Consider the following 12,958-nt stretch of genomic DNA (forward strand, 5'->3'; position numbering starts at 1 on the left):
TGTGATGGTAGTGTCTAATTTTATAATTAATTTTTGTGCAATTAGAAGAATTAATATTTAGGTGTAGCAGTGTCAAAATAGAGAAATTATAATATTCTTAGAGCAAATAAGAAAGTACATGTAATGTTCAAAATTGATAGCTATTCATTGAAAAATAGGACCCATCATTTTAGTACTGGTATTTTAAGAAACAATATAAAAAATGCCAATCAATAAGTGGAATAGAGCATTATGAGAACAATGAATAATTTTTCATCAAAGTAGTGTAGTGTAAAGAAAACACTCATTTTAGTAGTGTAGTATATTCAAAGTGATTATGTATAATAAAAAAAAAACTCAAAAATAGTTTTCAAAAACTAAACTAAATATATTTTATAACATTTAATTATACTTGGTGTTAATCATTTATTTTATGTGCATATGTTTTTGTTGACTCATTTCTTCTCTCAAATGACAAAAAAAGTAATTTGAGCATAGTAGTAAAGATTTAATTCAAAACAAATAAAATAATTTAAAATTTTAGTTGGCTAGTTCATATGGCCATCCTTGTGTGCATTTCATTGTGGAAATTGGGTGAGATTGAGTATGAATTTTCTCAACTTTGCTTAAAATAGATGATACTACAATGTTCATTAAGGTTAATTTTGATACATTAGATGAATGTTTGTTGAATGACTCAGTGAACAAAATTTCTAGCTACGCCACGAGATTCTGACACTTGCTTGAACTTATTATTGTTGAGTTCAACGAAAATCACAAAGTAATACATATGAAACTCCAAACCAAATCTAAAACAAGAACACAAAACAAGTACAAACAAACAAACCTAACAACACAGATTTAGCTGCAACTGAGCTCGGCAACTTACCCTTGTCCTTCCTCAAGAACAGAGCTTTGTACACTGGCAAATTGATCAAAACCAGAACACCACACAAAACAATCTGCATATCCATAATCCCAAACACCGATCTCTTCACCACCGAAACAACAAAAATTATCAAATTAAGCATTGCGAGCGTTGCAAGTATGGAAAACATGGGTGCAGCACTGCCAAACTCCATCAACTCTTGCTCATATCTTTGTGACACGTCAGGGTCTGACACCTTGTTTGTGACTATGAATGTTGTCTCTGAAAACCCGGCTAGCAACAACATGGTGTCAAGGAAGGCGAAGAGGTAGGAGGTTGTTCTCTTGTAGAGCCAAATGCGTTGGTTGTTCCACCAACCTAGGACTGTGCCACTGCACTGCAAGAACTCGACTAGGCTGTGTGTGTACTGGGCGATTATTACATATGCGAATGGAATAAACCAAGGGTTTGAGACCTGGATTTTTAGGACAAGGTTGGAATCATTTGAGAGAAACAGCCCATGCAATTGAGATTTTTAAGGAAATTGGAGAAAGGAGATGTGGATTGGTTTCTAATGTTTGTTCTTTGTTTCTTCAGTGTTGTTTATTTTCGGTTAATACACTGTCAATCCCTAAAATATTTTCATTTTGATTTCTAATAATTCAGTTGTGTTGATTTAGTCCCCAAATCATCAAATTTGTGTTAAATGGTTCTGTTTTCATCTAAATTTTCATTCAAATTTTGTCCAAACTTGCACAAAAATACATATCCTTCCTTATAAAATTTGAACAGAAGGACATTAGGGACCATTTAAATACAAATTAAATAAGTTGAGAACTATATTGAAATATTTAACCCCTTGTCTAGCGCTCTTGGATTGTGAGGAGTGTGTTCCTCTATCCTCTCAGGTTATTAGAGGTAAGGTTTGTTCTTTCTCTAGCCAATTAGGTTGTGATTGGTTTCTCTACGTTTGTTGTTAAGTAATGCTACGTAGTTAGAAAAAATATTTTGGTTTGGCAACACCATAAATAAACTGTTTATTAGCTTATTTAGGTTAAATCATCTCTTTATTTTTCAACACGTCTTTTCGTAATAAACAAAAAAGTCAGCTTATAAGACATATCCAAAAGCCAACTTATAAGTAGCACGAGATACTCTATTAGGTGGTAATTGTAAGTAGTATGAGATGCTTTGTCTCCAAATCTTTCTATCTCTTTGTCTGAATGTACTTTTAACCATTAGATTATGTTTTGAGATTTTCACATGATTATATTTTTTTGATAATCAAGTATCTAGTAAAACCCGAATAATTCTCACATGATCGTATTTATGACATAAGATCCTTGGCCATTGTAAGTAAAAGTTTACAAAGGAAGGGGGAACATACCTGCGGAAACAAGGGTATACCTCTGAGGAGGTAAAGAGAAGGGACAAAAGAGTAATACAATGTTGCAAAGCAATTTGGAGCCCAAAGACAATAGGTAATGTACCCCATTTGAAGACAAGGGCTAAGCTTTCCAATTCCATACCATGCAGGACTGTACTTGGAGAGCAAAATTTGAAGATCACCTTCAGACCATCTCTTGTGCTGCACAAGGGTTTGATCCAGTGAGGTTGGGGCAACACCCAAGAAGCCCTTTCTTGCTGGATTGTAAAATATTGATTTCCATCCCTTGCATTGAATTGATAACCCTGTTATCACATCTTCCACTGGACAACCATATTTCAATCCCATCTGCAAACAAAAACACACACCCCTATCAATCTCAATTCTCAATTCTCAATTCTCAAATATGTGTGTTCGAGTCATGAAAACAGTCTGTTTAGAAATTGGGTGAAACTGCTTGGTGCTTACACCTTGCCCTACCCATTTTTCTTTTTAAGCTGTGTTCGGATAAAAAAATTGAATGCAAGTTTGTGAAGGAGAAGAGAAAAGTGAAAATAAAATATTTGAACTTTTATTTCATTCACTTTTTCTGTTCTCTTTTTCTTCACAAATTCTTGGTCCAAACACACCAATAACAAGATGTTCATGCACAGGGCGACTCTTTTTATGTGTATGCATATGCGTACGTGCGTGTGTTTGAGAGAGAGAGAGAGAGAGAGACTATCTTTCCCTATTGAGCGTTATCCTCAAATTTCAGAAATTGAAACTCTCTCTATAAATTAAAATAAGACTCTGTACATTTTATTCTTATCACACCAGACTTTAGGGAGAAACTCATGCTTTAGGTAGCCTTTTTGTGTGTGTGTGCGTGTGTGAGAGAGAGAGAGTGAGAGAGAAACCTCCTTTCCCCATTGCGTGTTATCTTCAAATCCACAGCTTGCAAGACCTTTCACTCTTTCTTCCAATTCACCTACACTTTCTTCTACATTTCCAACATTCTCTCTCCTCCATTGAATCCTACTTTCCTTGCTGAACTTAGCACCACATAGGATATCCCTCCTGTGAAAGCAGCCAGTTCCAATATACAAAGGACCGCCATGACCATCCAAACCGGGGAACTCCACCTGCATTTCTCAATGGTTCCAACCAAACAAACAAGTAAAATGAATAACTCATGAGATAGTTTACAACTTTCATGTGAAGATTAAGTCTACGAATACAGAAACAATCATAGAACTGGATGCAAAATATATATATATATATATATATATATATGAATAGAACAGATATATTACTCACGTCACTCATTACTCTGAATGAACTAGCGTATATTTCATTCTTTGTAACATTGTCAAAGTTCTGTGGAAACTGGACAAAGGCAATTTCATGGCCCTTTTCTTCATCCATGAAGAAGCAAAGTGCATCTCTCACTGAATGTGAATTGTTTGAGTACATGTCGCAATCCACATTTAGAATTATTTGCCCCTTGCTAATTTCTGATGACACCCTTATCTGCACAATTCAATTTAAAGAAGTTATATAAGGTGAATGTATGCTTTTACTAATAAAAATGGTAGTTTCAATGCCACTATACTGACCTGGGAAGGGTTAAATGCATACAGGCTTAAGACCATAAACCAGATGTATATTATTATTTCTCGACCTAGCTACTTGTATATGGTTGCAACTTTGCATGTGTGCATTAATTCATGAAAAGTGCTATATATATAAATGGATTATTTAACCAATTTTCTCACCACCAAATACAAATATTTGTACCCAATAATAAAAAAAATCAAAAAAAAATAAAAATCTGATTACGTATAACATTGCTGGTAATTCAATGACATTACCAATGCATTCATGGCTCCAGCTTTGAAGTTATGGGGATGTTGTGGTCTTTTCTCCCTGGCCAAGTATACCAAAGTTGGCAATGTACACCCTTCTACATCCTTGGCTGCCATGTCTCTCCCATCAATTAGTATCTAGAAAAATAATCAAGAGCTAATAACTAACAAGTAAATAAAATTTCCATATAATTATAAGCTATGTTTTTGTTCCACGACAAGGTAAAATTTTTAAAAATTATTGCATCTTGATCATAATTGTGAAGGAAATGTGGAAGGCGAAGTACTTGGATGATGGTGTCATGGTCTTTTCGAGATGAAAATGAATTCCATTGAGAAAATCCTTTATGTTTTAAGCGGATATTTTCAGGGATTCGTTCAAGCTTGACTGCATTGGTTATCCGGTCCTCCATGTCTTCATATAATTTCTGCATCATAAAAATAAAAATAAAAATAAAATCAAAAATCCCAAAAGGGTCTCCAGATACCGATACGAATTTAAATTTTGAAAAATAATAATTACTTATATAATTTTATTAAAAAATTAGTAAGAAAGAATAATAAATCCATATCAACCATTCTTTTAATATTTATGTCAACTATTCCATACATTTTTTGGGGTTATATAATTAGGTCTTAGTGTATAATTTATTGGAGTATAATTTTAAATCATTTTATTGGTTAACATAATTTATTCTACAATTTTAATAATAAAAAGATAATAGACATTTACAAATCAATTAGTATAAAAAAAATGATACTATTATGAAATATGTGAAATAAATAGATGGAATCAGTAGGTGAGTAGCCAAAATTATGCACCAAATTAATAATACATTTTTGCACAATCATTTGGGGAATTAAATGCATTTTTTTCTTCATTTGGCATGATTACATGTATTTTATTAGATGGCTGGTTCACCTGATCAATGTCCTCTTCTTTCCTATTCCTTATCAAGGCATCTTCCTATCTCCAAATTTTTCAAAAGGCGGATATCTTGTTGATTATTTTTTTTTAAGAATTTAAAAAAAAAATTGAAATATTATATTTTGAGGTTCTACTCAACGGACAGAAAAATTAAAATTTTAAAAAACAGTTCAGAAAGAACAAAAAGAGTAAAAATTAATTGGATTTTTTGATTTTTTATTTTAAAAAATTGCGTTTTAAATTTGTCTACACAAAACGGATTGAAAAAATAAAAAATTTAATATAATTTTTTAAAAAATACCAGTAAAAAAAAAAAAATATGACTCTTTAACTGCACATGTTTTCTTTTTGATTTTTTTAAACTTTTTGTATAAAAAAATAAAAAATAAAAAAAAATGGAGAAATGATATAACTTAAAAAAATTAAAAAACTAAAAAAAGCTAAAAAAAAAAAAAATTCTCAAATTACCCAAGGTGATCATTTGGTTATCTTACACCAATACTCCGCACCATTCCCCTTATCTCTCATTAAACACCTAATAAAAAGTAGCGAGTCTCAAAAGCGACCTTGATGGTGTGTTTGGTTGGAGGATTTGGGGAGGGATTTGGAAAGGGAAAGGGAAAAGGTGTGTGAAATTATGTGAAATTTAGGCATGTTTTATTTATATTTTACCTACCTTTTCCATTTCCTTTTCCAAATCCCTCCTCAAATCCCTCAACCAAACACAACATAAGTGACAATTATTTCGTGATCGAAACGCATCGTGATCATATCCGTCGTAGGGTACTTACGTGTAAATCTTAATAAATAAATTTATTATCTAATAGGTCTTATGTAAAAAATTTGTCATAAAAAAAGTCATTAATTATAATTTTTAGCGACAATTTATAAAAATCATGACAAAAAATATAACTAATTATCAATTTTTATCAACATTTAAAAAAATTATATCAAAAATATTATTTTTAGCGATAATTTTACCAAGACTTATTTCGATAGGACTTGATAAAAATTAAGTCCAACTATTAAAACATATTAGTAATTTACCCTTATTAATTACCATATTCTTATTACTATTCCCTAGTCATCAACACCAAATCATAAATCTCATCTTCTTCTCCTCCTTCTTCATCATCATCAATCATAACATACCTGGACACCAACTTGGCCAAAAGCACCAAATAATTTCCCCGCAGTTGACTACATATATTGCTCATTAATTATATTATATAGCTTGTCATTCAATTTCAAAGTAGTAGGTGTGGTTCAACTTTTTCCATTTTTTCCAAATGTGGGTCAGATGATAACATCACCAACCTTGATAGAGGCCAAGTCTTGAGACTCATCAGACTGATGATGATGATGGGAGAGAAAATAAGCCGCCGGAGACCGAGGCTCCACCTTGAATTTCTTGCAATAAGGAATCCAATGCTTAGAGAAAAAAGAGGCTTCCAAGAGAGCATAGTATGTCAGATCTGACCCACCGTCGTCGGAGAGATACACACTCATCTTCTCCGGTGGGTAATCGTAAGCCATCACTGACAAGACTGTGTTGATCACCATCATCGGCGGCTCTATTGATGGGTCTGCGGTGCACACGAATATATCTACTTTTGGCAATTCATTCTCGTACCTGTTCATTTAATTTAAGTAGTGTTGGTTATATACATCAAGTAATTACTATAAATTGACTCTACTCCATTGTACAAATTTTAATTTTTTTTTTTTTTTTTGGTAAGGAGTCCATTGTACATTTGTTTCCAATCATTAATAACATTTTGAAAAATGTTTTAAATCTTAAATAATCTATTAAATTTTTTATAAAATCTCTAAAATGAGTATGTGACGCACACAAAATCTCACGCTCATGTCAAAGGTTTGGTAAAAGATTTAATAAATTATTTGAAATCTCTATCATAACTTTAACATTTTTTATGTAATGGATCTGGAACACAAAATTAAATCACTATTTTTTTAAAAATTCAATCTGTCTTGCGTAATGAATTTAAAAAATTTTAAATTTTAAATTTTAAAATGTTTAAAAAGAAGTCAAAATAAGCCCAAAATTTTTTTTTTTTGATTTTTTTAAATTAAAGAAATAATTGTATGGCAGTGTGTGGAGCCCATTACAAATTTCAATTATTAACTTTATAATTTCATGCATGAAAAAAAAAATCAATGATAATAATCGTAAATTTTTCATTCCATCATCAAAATAATCCATCATGTCCAATTTTTTTATAAACACTAATTTTTTTATAAATAATATATATTAAAAACAAATATAAATTAAATCATTAAAATAAAATCATTTGAAATCGAAGACAATTCGAAAAGGAGGAAGATTTCCCCCGTTTGAACCGGAACCAGAGGGCGTTGTTTAGGGTTGTAGACTTTATAATAAGTTTCATATCAATATTTTAAATTATTTATTTTGTCAAATATTTTTTTATATATTTTTATAATAAGAAAAAGATAGATTTAATAATTATAATTTATTTAATTTATTATATTTGTTAAAAAAAATAAATAATAATTGTATTTTTAAAAATAATTTTTTCTGACAAACATAATAAATTCAATAAATTATAATTATTTAATCAATCTAATTATTAAATAAATAAAATACATAAAAGCTGTCATTTGACAAGGGGATTGGGCTTGGTTGAGTACAAAAATGATCTCTTCTAGTAAAAAGATTAAAAGTAATTTTTTTGACTTTTTAAATTTCTTTTGAATCATATTATTTTTTTGTTTTTTTAATATATTTTTTCAAAAAAGAGTTAAAAAGAGTTTTAAAAAAAAAAAACTTTTAACATACTTTTCAAAACAATCTAAAATAAGCTTAAATAAGATAATAAGATAATGTCACAAAATTATAATTATTTTATTTTTTTCCTCATAAAAAATTTTTTAAAAAAAAAATCAAAAACTTCTTTCTAAAAGAAACTAAATTAGTCAAACTAAATTAATTAAAAATCTAAAAAATTTAAACTAAAAAAATTCTTCATAAAAAAATCCAAAATATCCCACAAAATAAATCATTCAAATTATCAAAATAATATCTATAATCCTTCGACCCAAATAATGTCCTCCCGTCCATAAGAATCTACCTCCATTCCAAAAGACCAAAAAAAAAAAAGAAAAAAGAAAAAAAAGCTAACCAGAAAAGAAAGAGATAAGAGACAGAGATACATTATACATACCTCTTTGAGAGCCTGTCCTTGAAGGTGAAACGAAAGGTTCGGTTCCACCGAAGTGATTGAGTGAGGACCCAATAGAGACCGAACCAGAGCTCAGCACCAAACATCCCAATCCAACCCAACCTCCCATCCTCCCCTGCTCCTGGCATGTGACTCCCTCTGTATACCCAAATCAAAGCTATTCCCACAAACACTGTTGTTGCAAACACCCTGTATGCCATCACCCTTCCTCTCTCTCTCCTTGTCTCAAACAGTGGAAGGTACCCATCATCACTTCTCATATTTTCTCTCTCCTCCTTCCCTCTCATCTCACCTATACATAATTATAACAATTCTCTGCACACATAATATATACTAGATATGGACACACATGACCTGTCTGCAATTTGTAACACAATCCCATAGGTATGACAATTATTTAAAGTTGTTGAAGAAAATTTAAATAATTTAAAATAATTATTCTATTTTGGGGGATATTTTAAAAAAAAAATTGAAAGAGGAGAGGACTCTCTCCAAAATATTGGCCCTATTTGGTAGGACTTATTTTCAGGTCTAGTTTGGCATGTACTAAATAAGTCAAAAAGTCACTATCTTATTTAAGTCACATCATCTTATTTAAATCACATCACCTCTCTAACACATCACATCAAACCCAATCCAAACCCAACCCAAACCCACCAATAAGTCAAAAAGTGCACTTTTTTAGGACATCCCAAACCAACCCAATTTATTTTAATTTTTAGCTTAATTTAAGCTATTTTGATGTGTTTGGTTCAGCTTAACAATACAGCTTATAGCTTTTTATAAGTAAAAAATTAACTTATTCTTTGAGTAGAAGAGGAGAAGCTTAATTTATAAGTCAAAAAGCAACTTATGTTTACAGCTATAAGTTATAAACTGTTAAGTTATAAGTTATAATCACTTTCCCACAGCTCTACCAAATAAGGTCATTATTTGGGCTCGTCACGCTTACCACGTCCACGGTCTCAATTTAGGCGTTTTTAGGAAGTAATTTTTAACATTTTAACTCATTTTAAGTCATATTATTTTTTATTTATATTTTTAAAAAAAAAATTAAAAATAAAAAATTTAATTTTTAATTATCTTTTCAAAACATCTCTTAATAATTTAAATCGTTTATTTTGTGTGATAATTGAAATTATTCATTTTTTTAAATAAAATAAATTAAATATTTTATGATTATTAAATATAATAGACAAAATATTAGATAAAATAAAAAGTTAAAATTATTAAAATGTAACTCGTGATGAATCTACTAGCCTAAGCAATAATCTCTAATTCAAATTATGGACTAAAAGTAAAATCTAACTCCTCTTATAATGGCCTCGTTTGGGAAGTGATTATTTTAGTAAGTTATTTGGCTTTTTGATTATTTTAGTAGGTTATTTTAGTTATGTGTTTAGGAAGATAAGATGAATTTTTAATTGAGTTGTTGTATTAAAAAGTGTGTTGAAATGATGTTTAAATTTAAAATGACAAATTTATCCCTAATTTTTTATTTTTAAAATTGATATAAAGGGGCAAAATGATAATTTTCCTTGATGTAACACTGTCCGACTGTGGTGACAGTGTAGGTGGACAGCAGCATATTTATTTATTTTTTTATTTTTTTTTGAAAATCAATAAAAAGGTGCTACAATGCTAACTTTTGGATAATTTTGCAAAAGAGGTTAGCCTCAACCTCTGATTGCCAAACCCCCAATTTATATATTAATATAAATAAATAAAAAGATGCAGATATGTATGACTATCCAGGGCATATTGGACGTTTTCCAGCTGTGACAGCGACGGCGGTGATTTGGACCGTGATTATGGGTTTGTTTTGTGTACTGTTTTTTTTAAATTGAAAATTAATAATTATAACATAAAAATTAAAAGTAATATTATTTCAATTTTTAAATTATCAATTTCTTTTAATTTATTTAAATTACTTTTATTTTATAAATTGTAAATAGAATCTATATCAAACAGATTGATATAAATTTCTAAAATTAAAAAAAAATATAAGTAATTTTGGGTTGTTTTGAGAAGTTAGTTAAAAGTTAAAATTTTAAGCTCTGTTTGGTTGTAAATTCAAATCATGATTCTACACCTTAATTCAAGTACGAAGTTTGGTTAGTGTTCTCAAACGATGATTCCAAAACTTTGCCTAGAACACCTGCGGTTTTCTGTTTTGACAGACCCGTTTTTTTTTTTTTTTTTTTTTTTGCAATTGATTTATATAATCAAAAAAAATATTTTCTGAAATTTTTAAATTTTTTTATGTATTTTAAAATAATTTTGAGTTATATGTTTAGTTATGAGTTGTAAATTTTTGTATCACATATTAAATGTCACATCAATAATTTTTCACTCAAATCAAAACTTTTTTCAAAACTCTTTACCAAACAAATTTTCTATACTCAAATCATAATTCCACAACACACAAACTCAAAATATAACTCATACTCTCAAATCACATTTACAAAACTTTATCAAATGCTATCTTAATTTTTTTAAATAAAAGATAAAATAATAAAAAGATATGTGACTCAAAATAAGTAAAAATCAAAATTTAACTTTTCACTAAGTTTCTAAATTAAGCCCCTATAATTTGCATGAAAGGGCACTAATGAATATTATAAAGTTGGCCAAGGATTATCACATAATTTTAGTCAAGGAAGAGAAAATGAACTTGATTGGCAGCTATAGGCGCTCTTTGACTGTCTCCCCGTGTGCCGTCAACTTATAGGCCCTGTTTAATATGGAAAAAAAAAGTTAGGGTTAGGAATTTAAAATTTTAATAATGAAAGTTGTCCAATACGACTATATGAATGGTGTAGAGTCAACCTATAGGCCCTGTTTAATATGGAGAAAAAAAAGAGTTAGGGTTAGGATTTTAAAATTTTAATAATGAAAGTTATTCAAAACAACTGTATCAATGGTGTAGATGTAGACGTAATGTGTTGTGAGTCTACTTTTAATAAATCTAATTCATACGTGTTAAATCTTAAATAATTTTTTTTTCTTCTGGTTTGATATGTTGAGGGAATTGAGATCAGAAAAATTGTTGGTTTAAATTGTAGGGTCACATGGAATATGCCAACACCCAAAAAAAAAAAATGATAATTTTTTTGAGAAATGGGCTCCATTACTAATTTCTTTTAAAAATTAACTATTTATGTGTCTGATTTTACAAAGAAATTGTTAATAGTCACGGAGTATTATATGACATTATTTACGTGATACTCTCAATAAATAAGAAATTAAAACCCACACTAAGTGTGTTATTTTTTGTCTCTCAATTTTTTAATAACGATTTGTTTTTTAAAAAAAAAAAACTATTTAACAAAGTGTTGGCTAGATATTTTGTACAAGTCAATTATAATTCGGCGCGTAGCAAAATAAAGGTAATATGAGAAGACTATTTAAGTCTTCGATCTTGATCGTACACGTGACAATTAGTATTGGTTGTTACGAGATCTGAGTAGCGGTGGATCAACAAAGAGATGCAAGGTGATGTGGCTTTAACAGTTACTCACATTTCAAATTCAAATTGAGGAGGGAAGCCTAACTGCAAGTAATGGCGTAATGGAGCTAATCTTAAGGCAACATGATCAGCGATCATGGAGGAGCAGTTCGACGGTTAGAAATGCAGTTCGATGGTCATCCTTGAGCAGTATAAATAACTGAGAAGGCCCCAGAAAAAGTCCTCAGACTCAGATCCAAAAAACTAGTCTTATTATACTTATTTCAGTTTTACGTTTCCAGTCTTACATTTTCTGTACTTTAAATTCCTGCACTGCACTTCGTTCACAGGAGTAGTTTCAAGTAGATTATTGCTGTAAACCTCTACGAGGCTGAGTTTGAATCATTGTAAGTTTTTTCATGTTAACGAAATACTTCAACTGTTCTTCATTTAATTGTTATTTTGCTTAATTCTCCTAAATCAAGCCACCAGTAAAAGTCATCTTCATTGAGGCTGAAAGAACTAAAACGCAATCGTCTGATAATTGGTTAGCAATTAATTTTTCTGTAAGGACTGATTGATCCTTACTGGCACGCTCGCAATTATAATAATAACTTTCGAAAGCCAAAAAACTAACACATAGATAAGTCAAATATTTTTTATTTTGTGATTAATTTAAAATATCACGTCAATAAGTACATATATGACCCTTCAAAATTATCAAATAATTACAAATTGTTGTGTTTGGCTTCCTTCCAAATATTGGTTCAACGGTTTGATTAAAAAATAAAATAAAATAAGTTAAAAATAAAAATGACGGAAGCTATCATCATACTTGCATCACTCTTACAACATTCTTTGGCTTCGTTTGGGAAGCCATGGTTTGGACTTTTTTGGCTATTTTAACCACAAAAAATAAAATAGGTTATTTTAGCCATAATAAACAAAACATCACATCCAACCCATAATCATTACATTCTTCTCTCACAAAAAACTCAAAAAAGTCAAAAAGCCAAAAAGCCCTTCCCAAATCAAGCTTTAAAGCCCAGGCTAAAATAGTCAAAAAAGCCAAAAAGCTAAAAAGCCAACCCACTTCCCAAACGGAGGCAAAAAACAGAAGAAAGGCCAATTATGGCTCAATTTGGGAAGAAAGTTATAAGTGGCGTTTTGATTTTTTGCCAAAACGTAAACAGTGATTTTTTTTGGCCATAAATTGATTTGGGATGTCGGTTATAAGTCAAAAGAAAATTACGAAATTACCCTCCATAGATGGAAAA

General features: G+C 30.1%; 1 protein-coding gene across 1 annotated transcript; it reads right to left on the bottom strand.

Annotated features, from left to right (window-relative positions):
• Positions 1 to 600: 600 nt before the first annotated feature.
• LOC114276251 (cellulose synthase-like protein E1) lies at positions 601 to 8,619 on the bottom strand. The gene is made up of 8 exons (XM_028218043.2): positions 8,216 to 8,619; positions 6,327 to 6,642; positions 4,369 to 4,509; positions 4,088 to 4,219; positions 3,534 to 3,746; positions 3,134 to 3,358; positions 2,235 to 2,582; positions 601 to 1,322 (listed from the first exon to the last, which is right to left on the bottom strand). Exons 1-8 carry the CDS (start codon positions 8,518 to 8,520, stop codon positions 789 to 791), a joined length of 2,214 nt encoding a protein of 737 aa, XP_028073844.2. The 5' UTR covers positions 8,521 to 8,619; the 3' UTR covers positions 601 to 788.
• Between the last annotated feature and the right edge of the window lie 4,339 nt (positions 8,620 to 12,958).

This window comes from Camellia sinensis, chromosome 7 (genome assembly GCF_055761805.1).
Source record: "Camellia sinensis isolate YWXY chromosome 7, ASM5576180v1, whole genome shotgun sequence".
NCBI classification, from domain to species: Eukaryota; Viridiplantae; Streptophyta; class Magnoliopsida; order Ericales; family Theaceae; genus Camellia; species Camellia sinensis.